Genomic DNA, 19,287 nt, shown 5'->3' on the forward strand with positions numbered 1-19,287 from the left:
AGAGATTCAGAAAATATTAGAGTCTGTGAAGTTGAAAACGTCTTCCTAATCTCTGAAAATTCTTGTACTTTTATTCCCCTGTAAGCAAAGCTATTAAATTCCATTTCATCAAATCTTGTTATTAAATTTACATATTTAATTTCACCTCTAGACATACAAGTACTCTTTCTTTTCTTTGTCTATTTATCCTTCAGTACTCATTTCTTTTGGGTAGCTTGTCTTTCTTCTTTTCCACTGTCATATATACTTTTTCTTTCCCCCTCATCTCCCAAATGAACTTGGCATATGGTAGCAGTTGCAGATGGGTGTTTCACTAGCATCCTGTGTGTTCTTTGTCAAAAAAAGTAATTGTAGTAAAATGTGGTAAATGCCATCCATCTTTCCTGCTAGACCATAAGTTCCAAGATTGCAGGTAACACATGTTTATTTTGATTTTTACTCTTCTCCAAGCATCTAGTCTAATTCCTGGCTTAATAAGTATCTTCTGAATGAACAAGAATGCCCATTACAAGATTCATTAAATGTATCCTGGCCTTTAAAATATTCAATATTCAGAAGAAAATATCAATATAGTCTTCTAACATACCATTTGAAGGGCTGAAAGTTCTTCCGTTAGTCGAGAAATCTGTATGTTATACTGTTTTCTTGCACTTGCAACCTGTAAATTAAGACATTTACAAATTGTTTAGGTTCTCAAAAAATGATTAATACCCAATAAAAATATTTAGGATAATTATTTTGATAAGAAATAAATATGTAACTTTTAGGTCATAAAAAGTAAATAAACACATGATATATTAAAGAGTCAAGACTTTACCGTGATAGTGGTGGGAGTGAGTGTCTATTAAAATATATCATACTAGAAGTGAAAATTGGGAAAATTTCAAAGTATTTACTAATAACTTAAAGATAATAACTGAGGTCATTACAGGTTAACATAAGTAACACATTTTATGAAAAATAAGTATATTTTCCAAAATTGAAAATTTTTTAGAAGAATGGTATTTTACATTTTTGCAAATTTCCTTAATGTCTGGTTCAACAGAAAACAGCTAGATTCTCGTATTTATTTCTATGTTCAATCTGCTGTGTTGCTACATATTGTCAGCCTCTGTAAAATAATACTGTATACTCATAAGAGAATGAGTATGAAAAAAGTAAACAGAAAACTGTAAGTATGAAAGTTAGATTTGACCTTGCAGACTCTCTGAATAACACCTTTTGAAAACTCCTGCCATAGAGCACTTTAAGAGAAAAACTGAGTTACACACTAAAAATATAACCAATAACTTTGAAGGCACTTTTGTTTTATAAACAGAAGAATATTTTTATATTGCACATATTTCAGTACTAAGTAAATTACTTTGTGAGGGAAACTTAGTTGCATTAACATTTAAATTACTTCAGAAACAGTATGATTTATGTATACAGAATATTTTGAAGAATTATTTACATCTCATCAGGATGGTTCCTAAAAATATATTTTTCTAATAACTACTCACACTTTTTAAAAAGACACGAAGAATACTGATACTGATGCTATGTCATCAGTAAACACGTCTGATTCAAAGATTTTTGGAAATTTTCTAGGGGCTTATAAAATATACTATTTCTAGGGGCGCCTGGGTGGCTCAGTGGGTTAAGGCCTCTGCCTTCGGCTCAGGTCATGATCCCAAGGTCCTGGGATCGAGCCCCGCGTCGGGCTCCCTGCTTCGTGGGGAGCCTGCTCTCCCCTCTCTCTCTGCCTACTTGTGATCTCTGTCTGTCAAAAAAAAAAAAAAAAAAATATATATATATATATATATATATATATATACTATTTCTAAAACATGAGGTAAGACTTTATTTATAACATTGACATATTTTATTACATTCACATATACTTAATTTGGTTAATTAATATGAGTTACTTTTCTGAAGACATGAAAAATACCTGTGGGTCCCTCTGAGCTCTATTTTAGATTTTAATTTGGTGCAAACTTTGCCTATGAATAATTATACAATGGATCAATCCATCCTATTTATGGGTCAGTGATAATCACAGTTTGCATTTACTGAGGTCTGATGTGTGAAGAACTGTTTAGAGTACTTATTTAAGTGTTATTACCTCATTAATTCTCACCAAGATTCTGATTAAGTAGTTATTATCCACATTATAGATGAGGAAGATTAAGGCACAAAGAAATTAAGCCATGGTTTTCAGGATATAAAAATTTTAGTTCCTATGAATGCAGTCATGTCTGTCTCACACCAAAAGTGTTCTTTTTAGTATCTAAAAATGATGCAGCTAGCACGAGGGTTTATGACCATAGTAGTAAATATATTTTGAAATATTTTTACAGTAATGCTGATAAATTCAGTGAATTAAACTATTCACACTTACTAAAAAGACTTTAGGATTACTGAAACTAATGGTATATCATCAGTAAAATCCTATGCTGCAAAAGTCACAGAAAATATTTTGAGATTAGTATTTGATAAAACACAATTTAAATCTTATTATGGGAACAAATACACATATCTGAGAGGCAGTTTAATGTGATTGGGGTTCAGAAGTCTGTATGGGAACTAAAGTCACCTCTCTTACCCTAACCTCACTTTCTTTATGTAAACATTTTCTTTGATAATTTATGGATAGTAAGAGTATTTATAAACCAAACAGTAAGATAATTAACATGAGACAGAAATAGAAAAGGCCAATAATGGTGCAAATATTACCTAACTGGATGAATATAATTTTGATCACAAATTTTAAGCCATGATTTAAAATCCAAAGAAAATAAAAAAATAAAATAATGTTATTTTCACACATTAAGTTTCACTTGTTTGAAAGAGATTGGAGAAAAATCTATTTCTGTATTTTAAAGAAATGATCTATTATCTCATTTTGTTCAGTTTTATAGCCAGAACATATTTCACTTTGTTAATAAAAAGATACTTCTAAAGTCATTAGACATAAGTAATCCCCAATTCAATAGATTAATTCTACATATTTGGAGAACATGTCAAATTATGATAAGTGGGGCAATTATCACCAATACAGCTTAACAATTTCAAACAAAAACATTAAAAAATATATGTAAAGGGGAGGAGCAAGATGGCAGAGGAGTAGGAGACCTAAATTTCTCTGGTCCCAGGAATTCAGCTGGATAGTTATGAAACCATTCTGAACACCTACAAACTCAACAGGAGATCAAAGAGAAGAACAGCAGCAACAGACACCAATTTCTAGAAGATAGGACGTGCGGAGAAGTGAATCTGAGGCAAAACACAGGAAGACAGACCACAGGGAAAGGGGTCAGCTCCCGGCAAGTGATAGAGCAGTGGAGCACAAAATCAGAACTTTTAGAAGTCTGCTCTGCTAAGGGACGTCATTCTAGCGGCTAAGTGGGGGTAGGGTGGGCTGAGGGGCGTGGAGCCTTCACTGGAACAGTGTGCTCTCAGGACTCGCGGGGTCACAGAAAGACCAGGGGTGCCTGAGTGCAGCAGAGCTCCTAAGTAACAAGTGGGGAAACCGGCTGCAGAGACAGAGCCAAGGAGGGGACTCTCAGCTTGGGGTTACCTTAAAGTGTGATCCAAGGCACAGTTGGGGCACTACTCTTTGAGCAGGGACCCCCCCCCCAGAAGTGACAGATCCAGAGAGAACCCCCCTTCCTCCACCAAGAGGGGTGGTGTGGGGGCATGCTGCAGGAATCTGCTGGGTTTGGAGACTCCAACTGGGGCTGTGTGCCAGAGATAGAAACTCTTGGTCAAAGGCTGGGTGAGCTCAGAGTGCGGCTGGAGACCAGGGAGACAGGACTGATTGACTGCTTTACTCTGATGGCTCAGTGAAGGGGGTGGGAGGGTGAGCTCTCGGCTCCTCCAGGGCTGGAGACTGGGAGGCTGCCATCCTAATTCTCATCCTCCAAAGCTGTACAGAAAGCTTTAAGGCAAAAAGACTACCAGAGCAAACCCAAGCAGAGTACTTAGCCTGGCCCCAGGGAAGGGCGGTACAATTCTGCCTCAGGCAAAGACATTTGAGAATCCCTGTAGTAGGCCCCTCCTCCAGAAGATCAGCAAGAGCATCCAGCCAAGACCAAGTTTACTGATCAATGAGAACTGCACAACACCAGTGCTAGGGGAATACAGCATATAGAATTCATGGCTTTTTCCCCATGATTCTGTAGTCTTTCAAAGTCAAATTTTTAAAATTTTGGTTATTTTTTTTTCTATTTTTTTTAATGTTTCCTCTTTCCTATTTTAACCTATTTTACCTATTTTGTCTTATCAATACCATTTAAATATCTTATTTAATTTTTATTTTTATAGTCATAGTCTATCCCTTCATTGCATTTAACCTCATTTTTTTGTATACATATAAGCTTTCCTTTCTTTAAAACATTGGGATACAGTTTCTTCCAATAGATATACCCTAAATCTAACATATGGTTTTGTTCTAGTCTCCAGCCTGATCACATTTTCTCATTTTTTTTTCTTTTCTCTTTTTTCAACCAACTTATCTTACTCCTTTTTAAAAACCTTTCTAAATTTTCTTTTTCTTTTATTTTTATAAAGATTTTATTTATTTATTTGACAGAGACAGACACAGCAAGAGAGGGAACACAGGCAGGGGAAGTGGGAGAGGGAGAAGAAGGCTTCCCACTAGCAGGGAGACCGATGAGGGGATCAATCCCAGGATCCTGGGATCACGACCTGAGCCAAAGGCAGATGCCTAATGACTGAGCCACCCAAGTGCCCCAAAAATGTTTTTTAATTTTCATCTTTACAGCCATATTTCATCCCTTCGTCATGTTTACCCCTATATATATATTTTTTTTTCTTTCATTCTTTAACATTTTGGGAGGCATTTTTTTCTAACAGACCAAAATACACTGAAAATCAAGTGTGTGGCTCTGTTCTATTCACCATCCTAAGCACAGATACATATTTTTTTCCTTTCTTTTCACCCCAGATTCAAGTCTCTTCTGATTTGGTTAGTGTATACTTTTCTGGGGTTGTTGTTACTCTTTTAGTAGTTTGTTCTCTCATCCATCTACCCTTTTCTGGACAAAATGTCAAGGCAGAAAAACTCACTTCAAAAAAAAGAACAAGAGGCAGTACCGACAGCTGGGACCTGATCAATATGGACATTAGTAAGATGTCAGAACTAGAGTTCAGAATGACAATTATAAAGATGCTAGCTGGGCTTGAATAAAACATAGAAGATATCAGAGAATCCCTTTCTGAAGAAATAAAAGCTAAAATCTAACTAAGATGAAATAAAAAAAGCTATTAATGAGGTGCAATCAAAAGTGGAGGCTCTTACTGCTAGGATAAATGAGGCAGACGAGAGAATTAGTGATATTGAAGACAAAATAATAGAGAATAAAGAAGCTGAGAAACAGAGAGATAAACAACTATAGATCACGAGGGGAGAATCTGAAAGATAAGTGATACCACAAGATCAAACGGTATTAAAATAATTAGGATCCCAGAAGAAGAAAAAGAGAGGGGGTTAAAAGGGATATTGGAGAAAATTATAGCAGGAACTTCCCCAATTCCAGGAAGGAAACAAGCACCAAAATGCAGGAGGTACAGAGAACCCCCTCAAAATCAATAAAAATAGGTCCACACCCCATTATCTAATAGTAAAACTTACAAGTCTCAGTGACAAAGAGAAAATCCTGAAAGTAGCTTGGGACAAGAGGCCTGTAACCTAAAATGGTAGAAATATTAGACTGGCAGCGGACCTATCCACAGAGACCTGGCAGGCCAGAAAGGACTGGCATGATATATTCAAAGCACTAAATGAGAAAAATATGCAGCCAAGAATATTATATCCAGCTGGGCTGTCACTGAAAATAGAATGAGAAATAAAAAGCTTCCAGTACAAATAAAAACTAAAAGAATTTGCAAAGACCAAACCAGCCCTACAGGAAATACTTAAAGGGGTCCTCTAAGCAAAGAGAAAGCCTAAAAGTAACAAATCAGAAAGGAGGCAGAGACAATATATAGTAACAGTCACCTTACAGACAAGACAATGGCACTAAATTTATATCTTATCCTGAATGTAAAGGGGCTAAATATTCCAATCAAAAGACATAAGGAATCAGAATGGATAAAAAAACAAGATCCATCAATATGCTGTCTGCAAGAAACTCAATTTAGACCCAAAGGCACCTCCAGATTTAAAGTGGGGGGTGGAAAACAATTTACCATGCTAATGGACATCAAAAGAAGGTTGGGGTGGCAATCCTTTTATCAGATAAATTAGATTTTGGCCAAAGACTATAATAAGAGATGAGGAAGGACACTATATCATACTTAAAGGATCTGTCCAACAAGAAGATCTAACAGTTTTAAATATCCATGCCCCTAACATGGGAGCAGCCAACTAAATAAACCAATTAATAACAAAATCAAAGAAGCACATCGACAATAATACATTAATTGTAGGGGACTTTAACACCCTCCTTACTGAAAAGGACAGCTCATCTAAGCGAAAAGATCAACAAGGAACTAAAGGCTTTAAATGACACACTGGACCAGATGGATATCACAGATATATTCAGATCATTCCATCCCAAAACAATAGAATACACATTCTTCTCTAGTGCAACATGGAAAATTCTCCAGAATAGATCACATCCTGGGTCACAAATCAGGTCTCAGCTGGTTCCAAAAGACCGGGGTCATTCCCTGCATATTTTTAGACCACAGTGCTTTGAAACTAGAACTCAACCGCAAGAGGAAAGTTGGAACTCAAATATATGGAGGCTAAAGAGCATCCTACTAAGAATGAATGGGTCAGTCAGAAAATTAAAGAGGAATTAAAACAATTCCTGGAAACATTCAAAACTGAAAACACAACTGTTCAAAATCTTTGGGACACAGCAAAAGGTGGTCCTGAGAGGAAAGTATATAGCAATACAAGCCTTTCTCAAGAAACAAGAAAGTTCTCAAATACACAACCTAACTCTACATCTAAAGGAGATGGAGAAAAAAGAGCAAATGAAACTTAAACCTGGTAGAAGAAGAGAAATAATAAAGATCAGAGCAGAAATCAATGAAATAGAAACCAAAGAAACAGCAGAACAGATCAACAAAACTAGGAGCTGTTTCTTTCAAAAAATTAGTAAGATTGACAAACCCCTGGCCAGACTTATCAAAAAGAAAAGAGAAAGGACCCAAACTAATAAAACCATGAGTGAGAGAGGAGAGATCACAGCCAACATCAAAGAAATACAATTATGGGCACCTGGGTGGCTCAGTGGGTTAAGCCTCTGCCTTCAGCTCAGGTCATGATCTCAGGGTCCTGGGATCAAGGCCCATGTCGGGCTCTCTGCTCAGCAGGGAGCCTGCTTCCCCCCCTCTCTTTGCCTGCCTCTCTGCCTACTTGTGACCTCTCTCTGTCAAATAAATAAATAAAAAATCTTAAAAAAAAAAAAAAAAGAAATACAAGTATAAGAACATATTATGAGCAACTATATGTGGGCACATTTGACAATCTGGAAGAAACAGATGCATTCCTAGAGATGTATGAACTACCAAAACTGAACCATGAAGAAACAGAAAATCTGAACAGATCTATAACCAGTAAGGAGATTGAAGCAGTCATCAAAAATCTCCAAACAAACAAGACCCCAGGGCCAGAGGGCTTCCAAGGGGAATTCTACCAAACATTTAAAGAAGAATTCATAACTACTCTGAAACTGTTCTAAAAAATAGAAATGGAAGGAAAACTTCCAAACTCATTTTATGAGGCCAGCATTACCTTGATCCCCAAACCAAAGACCCCATTGGAAAGGAGAGTTATAGACCAATATCCCTGATGAACATGGATGCAAAATTTCTTATTAAAATACTAGCCAATAGGATCCAACAGTACATTAAAAGGATTATTCACCACGAGGAAGTGGGATTTATTCCTGGGCTGCAAGGTTGGTTCAATATCTGCAAATTAATCAATGTGATACAAAACATTAGTAAAAGAAAGAACAAAAACCATCTGAACCTCTCAATAGATGCTGACAAAGCATTTGACAAAGTACAGCATCCTTTCTTGATCAAAACTCGTCACAGTGTAGGGATGGAGGGTACTCAAGACCATAAAGCCATCTATGAAAAACCCACAGTGAATATCATTCTTAACGGGGAAAAAACTAACAGCGTTCCCCCTAAGTTCAGGAACATGACAGGGCTATCTCCTATCACCACTGCTATTCAATATGCTACTAGAAGTCTTACAGCAATCAGACAACAAAAAGAAATAAAAGGTATCTGAATCACCAAAGAAGAAATCAGACTCTACTCTTTGTAGATGATATGATACTTTATGTGAAAACCCAAAAGACTCCACTCTGAAACTGCTAGAACTCATACAGTAATTCAGTAAATTGTCAGGATATAAAAATCAATGCACAGAAATCAGTTGCATTTCTATACACCAACAAGACAGAAGAAAGAGAAATTAAGAAGTCAACCCTATTTACAATTGTACCCCAAACCATAAGATACCTAGAAATAAATCTAACCAAAGAGGCAAAGAATCTGTACTCAGAAAACTATAGAGTACTCATGAAAGAAACTGAGGAAGACACAAAGAAATGGAAAAACATTCCATGCTCATGGATTGGAAGAACAAATACTGTGAAAACGTCTATGCTACCTAGAACAATCTACACATTTAATGCAATCCCTATCAAAATACCATCAACTTTTTTCAAAGAAATGGAACACATAATCCTAAAATTTATATGGAACCTGAAAAGACCCCAAATAGCCAGAGGAATGTTGACAAGAAAACCAAAGTTGGCGGAATCACATTTCCAGACTTCAAAATCTATTACAAAGCTGTAAGCATTAAGACAGTATGGTACTGGTGCAAAACAAGACACACAGATCAATGGAACAGAACAGAGAGCCCAGAAACGGACCCTCCACTCTATGGTCAACTAATCTTCCACAAAGCAGGAAAGAATATCCAATATAAAAGAGACAGTCTTGGGGCGCCTGGGTGGCTCAGTGGGTTAAAGCCTCTGCTTTCGGCTCGGGTCATGATCTCAGGGTCCTGGGATCGAGCCCCACATCGGGCTCTCTGCTCAGCAGGAAGCCTGCTTCCCCCTTCCCTCTCTGCCTGCCTCTCTGCCTACTTGTGATCTCTGTCAAATAAATAAATAAATAATCTTTAAAAAAATAAATAAATAAAAGAGACAGTCTCTTCCACAAATGGTGTTAGGAAAATTGGACAGCCACATGCAGAAGAATGAAACTGCACTATTTCCTCACACCACACACAAAAATAGACTCAAAATGGATGCAAGACCTCAATGTGGGAAAGGAATCCATCAAAATCCTTGAGGAGAACACAGGCAGCAACCTCTTCGACCTCAGTCGCTGCAAATTCTTCCTAGACACATCACCAAAGGAAAGGGAAGCAAGGGCAAAAATGAACCACTGGGACTTAATCAAGATCAAAAGCTTTCGCACAGCAAAGGAAACTTTCAACAAAACCAAAAGACAACCGACAGGAGAGAAGATATTTGCCAATGACATATCAGATAAAGGGCTAGTATCCAAAATCTATAAAGAACTTACCAAACTCAACACCCAAAGGACAAATAATCCAATCAAGAAATGGGCAGATGTCATGAACAGACATTTCAGCAAAGACATCCAAGTGGCCATCAGACACATGAAAAAGTGCTCAACATCACTCGGCATCAAGGAAATACAAATCAAAACCACAATGAGATACCACCTCACACCCGTCAGAATGGGTAAAATTCGTCAAGCAGAGAGAGTCAAGTATCATATGGTTTCACTTATTTGTGGAGCATAACAAATAATATGGAGGACAAGAGTAGATGGAGAGAAGGGAGTTGAGGGAAATTGGAAGGGGAGGTGAACCATGAGAGACTATGGACTCTGAAAAACAACCTGAGGATTTTGAAGGGGCCGGGGGTGGGAGGTTGGGGGAACCAGGTGGTGGGTATTAGGGAGGGCACGGATTGCATAGAGCACTGGTTGTGGTTAAAAAACAATGAATACTGTTACGCTGAAAAGAAATAAAAAATTAAAAAAAAAAAAAAAAAAGAATGGGTAAAATTAACCAGCCGGAAAACAGGTGTTGGCAAGGATAAGGATAAAGGGGAACCCTCCTACACTGTTGGTGGGAATGCAAGCTGGTGCAGCCATTCTGGAAAATGGTATGAAGGTTCCTCAAAAAGTTGAAAACAAAGCTAATCTACAACCCAAAAATTGGATTATAGTGTATTTAACCTAAAGGTACAAAGGTAGTGATCCGAAGGGGCACATGCACCCGAATATTTATAGCAGCAATGCCCAGAATAGCCAAACTACGTTAATAGCCTAGATGTCCATCAACCAATGAATGGATAAAGAAGATGTGGTATGTATATATACAATGGAATACTATGCAGCCATCAAAAGAAACGAAATCTTATCATTTGCCACAATGTGGATAGAATTAGAGGGTATTGTGCTATGTGAAATTAATCAGAGAAAGACAATTATCATATGATCTCACTGATATGAGGAATCTGAGAGGCAGGGCAGGGGCCTGTGGGGGAAGGGTGGGAGAAATGAGACAAGATGAAACCAGAGAGGGAGAGAAATCATAAGAGACTCTTTATCATAGGAAACAAACTAAGGGTTGTCGGAAGAGAGGGAGGTTGGAGGGATGGGGTAGCAGGGTGATGGTCATTGGAAAGGGTATGTGTTATGGGAAGAAATAATAATAATAATAAATATATATATTAAAATAATAAATGAATATAAGGAGGATATACTACATGCTCTATAAGATATTATGGTTTATTTATATATAGTTAATGAAAATAATAGCTATTCTTTGAAATTTCACACAGTGCAGAATTATATATGTAGAAAGAGAAAGTTTCCTCACTATTCTATCTTCTAGGCTTAGCACTATATGAAGGTTGACGTATATAACTCCAGAATTTTTTGTTTCATAGATAGCTACATCATTAATAATCTGTAATTAAATGAAAATTCAGAGGACAATGCTAAAAATAGTATTTTTTGCTAGTGGAATTGCAAGTGATTTTTAAGTTATTTTTTGGGTGTTGAGTTTGATATTGTTTTTTTATAGGTTTTGGTTACTCGCCCTTTATCTGATACATCATTTGCAAATATCTTCTCTCATTCCATAGGCTGCTTTTTAGTTTTGTTGATTGTTTCCTTTGCTGTGCAAAAGCTTTTTAACCTGGTGAAGTCCCAATAGTTCATTTTTGCTTTTCTTTCCCTTGCTTTTGGAGACATTTCTAGTAAGAAGTTGTTGCAGTTGAGGTCAAAGAGGTTGCTGCCTGCATTCTCCTGTAGGATTTTGATAGACTCCTGTCTCACATTTAAGTCTTTCATCCATTTTGAGTTTATTTTTTGTGTATGGTGTACAAAGTGGTCCAGTTTCATTCTTCTGCATGTGGCTGTCCAGTTTTCCCAACATCATCTGCATGTGGCTGTCCAGTTTTCCCAACACCATCCATTGAAGAAACTGTCTTTTTTCCATTGGACATTCTTTCCTGCCTTAAGATTAGTTGACCATAGATTTGAGGTACCACTTCTGGGGTCTCTATTCTGTTCCATTGATCTATGTGTCTGTTTTGTGCCAGTATCATACTGTCTTAATGATTACAGCTTTAAGTCTGGAATTGTGACACCTCCAGCTTTGGTTTTCTTTTTCAACATTGTGTTGGCTATTTGGGGTCTTGTGTAGTTCCATATAAATTTTAGGACTGTTTGTTCCAGCTCTGAAAAATGCTGATGGTATTTTTAGAAAAGATTTTATTTATTTGTCAAAGAGAGCGAGCGTGCTCAAGGAGGGGGAGTGGCGGTCAGAGGGACAAGCAGGCTTCCTGCTGAGTAAGGAGCCCGGTGTGGGAGTCAACCTCAAGACAATGGGATCACGACCTGAGTGGAAGGCAGACGCATATTAACCAACTGAGCCACCCAGATGTCTCAGTGCTGATGGTATTTTGATAGGGATTGCATTCAATGTGCACACTGCTTTGGGCAGCATACACATTTTAACAATATTTGTCCTTCCAATCTATGAGCATGGAATGTTTTTTCATTTCTTAGTGTCTTCCTCAATTTATTTCATAAGTGTTCCACAGTCTTAAGAGTAGAGGTCCTTTACCTCTTTGTTGAGATTTATTCCTAGGTATTTTATGGGTTTTGGTGCAATTTTAAATGGGACCACTTGCCTGATTTCTTTCTGCTTCATTGTTAGTGTACAGAAATGAAACTGACTTCTTTGCATTGATTTTATGTCCTGTGACTTTGCTCAATTCCTTGATCAGTTCTAGCAATTTTTTGGTAGAGTCTTTTGGGTTTTCTACATAGAGATTCAGGTAATCTGCAATGAATGAGAGTTTGACTTTCTTTGCTGATTTGGATGCTTTTTATTTTTTTTTTTTTGTTGTCTGATTACTGAGGTTAGGAACTCCAATACTATGCTGAACAACAGTGGTGAGAGCAGACTTCCCTGTCATGTTCCTAACCTTAGGAGAAAAGCTCTCAGTTTTTCCCTGTTGAGGATGGTAATTTGCTGTGTCTTTCGTACATGGCTTTTATGATATTGAGTTATGCTCCTTCTATCCTACATGGCAGAGAGTTTTTATCAAGAAAGGATGCTGTATTTTGTTAAATGCTTTTTCTGCAACTATTGAGAGAATTATATGGTTCTTCTTTCTTTTATTAATGTGGTATATCATACTGATTGATTTGTGGATGTTGAACCACCCCTGCAGCACAGGAATAAATCTCACTTGGTCGTGGTAAACAATCTTTTCATTGAACTGTTGGATCCTATTAGCTAGTATCTTGGTAAGAATTTTTGCATCCATGTTCATCAGGGATAATGGTATGTAATTCTCTTTTTTGGTGGGGTCTCTGTCTGGTTTTGGGGTCAAGGTAATGCTGGCCTCATAAAATGAGTTTGGAAGTTTTCCTTCCATTTCTATTTTTTGGAAGAGTTTTAGAAGAATAGGTATCAATTCTTCTTTAAATGTTTGGTAGAATTCCCCTTGGAAGCCCTCCGGCCCTGGGATCTTGTTCTTTGGGGGATTTTTGGTTACTGCTTCAATTTCTTCACTGGTTATGGGCCTGTTCAGTTATTCTATTTCTTCCTGTTTCAGTTTTGGTAGTTTACATGTTTCTAGGAATGCATTCATTTCTTCCACATTGCCTAATTTTTGGCATATAATTGCTCATATTCTCTTAAACTGTATTTCTTCAGTATTGGTTGTGATCTCGCCTCTTTCATTCATGATTTTATTTCTTTAGGTCTTTTCTCTTTTCTTTTTGACAAGTCTGACTATGGGCTGTCAATCTTATTAATTCCTTCAAAGAACCAGCTCCTAGTTTTGTTATCTGCTCTGTTTGCTTTTTTTTTTTTTTTTAAATTTCTTTGTCATTGATTTCTGCTCTAATCATTTTCATTTCTCTTCTTCCACTTTGCTTAGGCTTTATTTGCTGTTCTTTCCAGATCCTTCAGGCATTTCATCCTAAAGCAGCAGAACACACAGTGTTCTCAAGTGCACATGGAACGTTCTCCAAAAAAGACTGCATACTGGGCCACAAATAGATCTCAACCTGTACAAAAAGACTGAGATCAGACCATGCATATCTTCAGACCGCAATGCTAAAAAACTTGAAGTCAACCACAAGAAAAAAATTGGAAGGACCACAAATGCATGGAGGTTAAAGAACATACTGCTAAAGAATGAATGGATCAATGAGGAAATTAAAGAACAATTAAATACATGGAAAAAAATGAAACTGAAAACACAATAGTCCAAAAGCTTTGGGATGCAGGCGGTCCAGATGGGGAATATTCTGGATTTTACAAAGGATTCTTTGTCATATACAGAAGAAGGCTGAACACTGGGTTAAATTGAGGGAGACTACAGAGACAGCAGTCAAATGCAATGGTACATAAATTTTGATTGGATTCTGGATTTAAAAAAACAAAATGGTAATAAGGATATTCTAGGGAAATTTGAGTGTAGATTAAAGTGATGTTTATTTTTTTTAAAGGTATGGTAATAGTGGTGTGGTTGTGTAGTAAAATATTCTTTCTCTGGGGAAAAACATGCCAAAATATTCAGGAGTGAGGTGTCATAATGCCTGCAGTCAATGTCCAAATGTTTGGCAAAAGAGTGTGTGTATGTATAGAAAGAGATGGGATAGGTGGGGCAAGACATTAATGATTATCTGGGTAAGGGGCAAACAAGTGTTCACTGCACAGCTTTTAACTTTTTATGGGTTTGAAATTTTCTAAAAACAAAAGAATACAAAATTAAAGGGAAACAACTTTTCACAGTGATTGAGAGCTCAAGAAACAACAGACTTGTATTTACAACTAGTTCTGCTACTTCCTAAAGGTAGAACCCTAAAGCAAGTTATTTACTTTTGATCCTTAAAATGGGCTTTTCTTTTTTTTTCCTCTACAATTCACAACACATTTTCAAACTTTACCACACCACTTACAAACTGATTCATATCCATACCAAAAGAAAAGGCAAATAGATACTATGTTTTCCTTGTTTCTTTACATGAAAGCAAACTTACACTTCCCAGTTTTAATTTGCATAAGTAAATATATGAAAGAAAATATATGAAAGTAAACTTACACTTCCCAGTTTTAATTTGCATAAGTCAAACCAAGAAACAATTCATTAGGTTAACAAAAAAATATCAGATTTAGTCTTGATAAGAGAATTGAAAATAACAACACAACTCACAAATTGTACAAGTGCCAGCATGATGTGATCAAAACAATGATGGGCTCAGTAGAGCAGGAGAAGGTATGAGTCTAAATCCTGGCTTTAACTGGGAGGCTCGGTCAGTTAAGTGTCTGCCTTTGGCTTGGGTCATGATCCCTGGAGTCCTGGCATCGAACCCCACACTGAGCTCCCTGCTTAGCGGGGAGTCTGCTTCTTCCCTCTCCCTCTGTCCTTCCTCTTGCTCCTTCTCTTTCTCTCTGTCTCCCTTACTCTCTCTAATAAATAAATAACATCTTTAAAAAATAAATAAAATAAAGCCAGAATTTATTTTTTTAAAGATATTTATTTGAGAGAGAGAATCAGGGAAAGCATGAGGTGGGGAGAGTCAGAGGGAGAAGCAGATTCCCTGCTGAGCCCGGAGGCCGATACGGGACTTGATCCTGGGACTCCAGGATCATGACCTGAGGAGCCAAAGGCAGTCGCTCAACCAACTGAGCCACCCAGGTGCCCCTAAATTTTGGCTTTAATTTGTATATAACTTTGAGTGAGTCAACAACCTCTTATGGTTTCAGTTTCTTTACCAATAAAAAAAAGAGGTCAAACCAGATTTCTCCAGTCTTAAGCTGTTCTAAGATTCTACAAGCAAATGGTAGGTTTTCTTCTCTTACTTCTTATGCATTCTGAGTTTCTTTTTTGAGGCTTCCTTTTAATTTCACACTTCACATGTGTTTATCATCATGATATTCCTGGCCTAAACCCTTCTCTCCTCAACCTCAATGTCCTCTGTCCTTACCTCAGCCCCATTCTAGCTCAAATGGTAGTGGTATCCTGAGATGATTTTTATTTGAAATTCAGCACAATTGGTTCAGTTACCTAACAGTTAATTAGCTAGGTCCATTAGGCAAAAACTTAGGTAGTATTTTGTCTTGGGTTGTAAAATTCTGTAAAATTTTGAATTTTAAATAATTTTAAAGTTTAAAGACTCCTTACTTCCTTCCTGGTTCTTATGGCAGCATCTTGCACAACCCGAGAGACCGTTTCTTTCATTTTCTCTATATCTTGTTCTTTTTGCTTCTCCTCAAGTAGAGCCTTCAGAAAAATAATCATTTGATATTATAAATCACATCATTATTAATAAAGATAACATAGTAAATGATTAAAAACCTGTCCACTAATCACTTTGTTGAAAGCAAACATCTTACTCCTCACTTCTGGGACATCTCCACTTGGAATCTTTGCCTGTTATGAATGATACTTATATTTCCTAATCTCCTCACCTGAGCTTGTCCTAAAAATTTATTATTTTACTCTGGTATTTAGTTCGGCCAGGGCCATCACTCTTCCAACTTAGTAGCTAGAAATCTTAAGAGTTATTTTTCAATTTTCCTTTACTCCCTGTAAAAAATGTCATCAAGTCTAGGTATTAAAGTCTTGGAAAAAAACTCTTGGGCTTCCCTTTCTTTCCATTATTTGGTATTATTCAAATTATGTCCCTTGTCAGCTAACTCCTTGATGTTTCTATTTACCCAATCATTTTCCTTTCCCAACTAAAAAAATACTCTTATAATCCCAGTTCTGTTGTCAGTCACAACCCATTTCTCTGCTCTCTGGAGCAAAACTCTAAATCTGTGCTGGCTCATCTCCAATACTACTACACCAACTCCAATCAGGCTTTCACCATCCAGAGTCTCCATTAATAATTCATGAGTCAATTTTGAATAACTATCTTATTTGATATATCAGTAGCACTTGAGATAACTGATTACTCTCTTTCCCTTGTTTTACTTTCCTTATTTGGCTTTTAGCATGCCACAGTATTGGTTTTCTTCCTTATTCACTGATCATTCCTTTTTAGTTTACATTGCCATTTCTTCCTCTTCTGAACCTCTTTAAAAATTGCACTACCTGGGGTGCCTGGGCATCTGCCTTCAGCTCAGGTCACGATCCCAGGGTCCTAGGATTGAGCCCTGAGTTGTGTTGGGCTTCCTGCTCAGGCGGGAGTCCGCTTCTCACTCTTCCTCTCCCTCTGCGCCTCTTCCCCTGCTTGTGTTCTCTCACTCTCTCTGTCTCAAATAAAAAAAAATCTTAAAAAAAAAAATTGCACTACATATCAGAGGGGAGATGGGTGGGTGAGGGTGTAGGTGAAACAGGTGATGGGATTAAGAAGCGCCTGTGACATGAAGAGCATTGATGATGTATGGAGTTGCTGAATTAACATACTGCACACCTGAAATGAATATAATGCTGTATGTTAACTATGCGGGAATTAAAATAAAAACTGAATTAAAAAAATTAAAATTGTACTACCCAAGACTTATGTCCTTTGTCCTATATCTCCATCTGTCCCTTGATTGTCTAATACAGTCTCCTCGTTTTAAATATCATTTATATGCTGACAACTCCCAAATTTACATCTCTAGACCAAATATCTTTCTAAACTGGGTGATATACGCAACTGATAAATTACTCAACACTACATCTAAAACTAATGATGTACCATATCATATGTTGGCTAATTGAATTTAAATAAAAAATAACCAAAAAACCCTACAAATACCTTTCTGGGCCTGGAACTGCTCCAATTTTAGGCATGACTGAATCTCTCTTTTTTAATCATTACATAGTAAGTGGCCCTGTGTTCTGACCCTATTACCTTCCAAAGGTACCATACACATTCCCATCTGTTTTTTTAAATCATTTAACAAATTTCCTCCTGCTTAAACAGGTAAGCTAATGAGAATTAACTGTTTTTATTGAAATAGAATAGGGAGGTATATTAATTTCAGGTGTACAATATAATGATTCAACAGTTCTTTTTTTAGAATCATTATTTATTTAATTATTTTTAAGTAGACTCCATGCCTACTTGAAGTCATGACCTTGAGATCAAGAGTTGTGTGCTCTACCGAGCTAGCAAGGCGCCATGACTCAATGGTTCTATACATTACCCAGCGCTCATCATGATAAGTGTACTCTTAATCCCCTTTACTTATTTCTCCCCCACCTGCTCTCCTTTGACCACCAGTTTGTTCACCATATTTAAAAGTATGTTTCTTTTTGTTCATTTGTTTTGTTTCTTAAATTCCACATGAATAAAATCATATGGTATTTATTTTCCCTGACTTATTTCACTTAGTATTATATCTTCTAGGTCCATCCATGTTGTTGTTGTAAATAGCAAGATTTCATTCTTTTTATGACTGAGTAAAGTTCCATTGTATATATACACCACATCTTTATTCATTCATATATGGATGGGCACCAGGTTGCTTCCATACCCTGGCTATTGTAAATTATACAGTAATAGCTGTTTTGATGTAATAATTTTGTGGGAGAGAATAGGACAATGAGGAAATAGGAAAGCATCATAAAAGAATGATAATAGGCTGTGTTTCATGTCTAATCAGTGGAGAGAATCCTTGACTTTTTGGAAAAACTTTTTGGAAAAAGCAACTGAAGGTGGGAGTCCTATAATAATTATACAGTAGGTCAGGAGGGAGCTTAATACTGTAGCCATAAACAGCCTCTTCAAGGACCTGTTGACTTTGGACTTGAGTGAGAGGATTTAAGGGATAGGCAATGAATATCACTACTTCTCTGTCCATTGTGTTTTATACAAAATGTTCACCTTTAGTGACCTGAAATTAACAATGCTCATCTGATGAGGCTTCAGAAGGGAAAGGTAAACAATTTTGTCTTGCTCTGAACTGTTCGAGCTAACTTAAGAGTTTAGAGCAATTCCCAAGCATATTATGCTTATATATAATTTATATATAAGCATATATGCTATGCCTTTCAACCATTCTAAGAGACAGTATTCAACTCACAGATGGAATTATTAGCTTGAAAGGCATGATAAGCACCTTTGCATTCTCACAGATTTGAATATTATTTTTTATTTATTAGCTTAATAATTACTTATATAGCTTGTTATGCTTTTGACAGCCCTCTTGGAAAGCCCTCTATTAGGTAAAAAAGGAAACATAAATAAAGCAAAGTATTTCCTTTGTACTCCCCATATTTCCCAGTAATTATGCATAATATGTTAGGTATTCAATGAATGTTGGTTAAATGAAGTAATGATTTAGTGATCTCTAAATAAAGGAGGGAAGAACATTAAAAACAAATCTATCCACTTGCTGAACTCTCTGAACTATATACCATTTACATGGAAGTGATAAAAAAAATTATAATATGTGATAGCATAGGAATTAACAATTGTTAGAGGGTTAAAAAAAGAACAGTGACATGAAAGTTCCAGTTAATATATTTTTTTAAAGATTTTATTGATTTATTTGACAGAGAGATACACAGCGAGAGAGGGAACACAAGCAGTGGGAGAGGGAGAAGCAGGGAGCCTGCTGTGGGCCTTGATCCCAGGACGCTGGGATCATGATCTGAGCTGAAGGTAGACGCTAAATGACTGAGCCGCCCAGGCACCCTCCAGTTAATAAATCTTTACAGCTAAATTTAATTCCCAATTAAGCTTCTGCTATATTAGAGTAATTATGTAGGTGATGAAGGGGAAATAAAGATG

The 19,287-nt window shown here is 36.8% G+C and overlaps 1 protein-coding gene across 2 annotated transcripts in view; it reads right to left on the minus strand.

Moving 5' to 3' along the window:
• Nucleotides 1-19,287, minus strand: part of SCLT1 (sodium channel and clathrin linker 1) — a 178,001-nt gene that overhangs the window by 64,161 nt on the left and 94,553 nt on the right. For both annotated transcript variants that reach the window (XM_080796975.1, XM_080796976.1), the window contains exons 13-14: nucleotides 15,741-15,839; nucleotides 587-658 (exon numbers count right to left, since the gene is read on the minus strand). In XM_080796975.1, coding sequence (XP_080653101.1) covers nucleotides 587-658; nucleotides 15,741-15,839 — 171 coding nt within the window. The remainder of the gene's footprint in view (nucleotides 1-586; nucleotides 659-15,740; nucleotides 15,840-19,287) is intronic.

The sequence above is a fragment of the Martes martes genome (assembly GCF_963455335.1).
Source record: "Martes martes genome assembly, chromosome: 2".
Classification (NCBI taxonomy): domain Eukaryota; kingdom Metazoa; phylum Chordata; class Mammalia; order Carnivora; family Mustelidae; genus Martes; species Martes martes.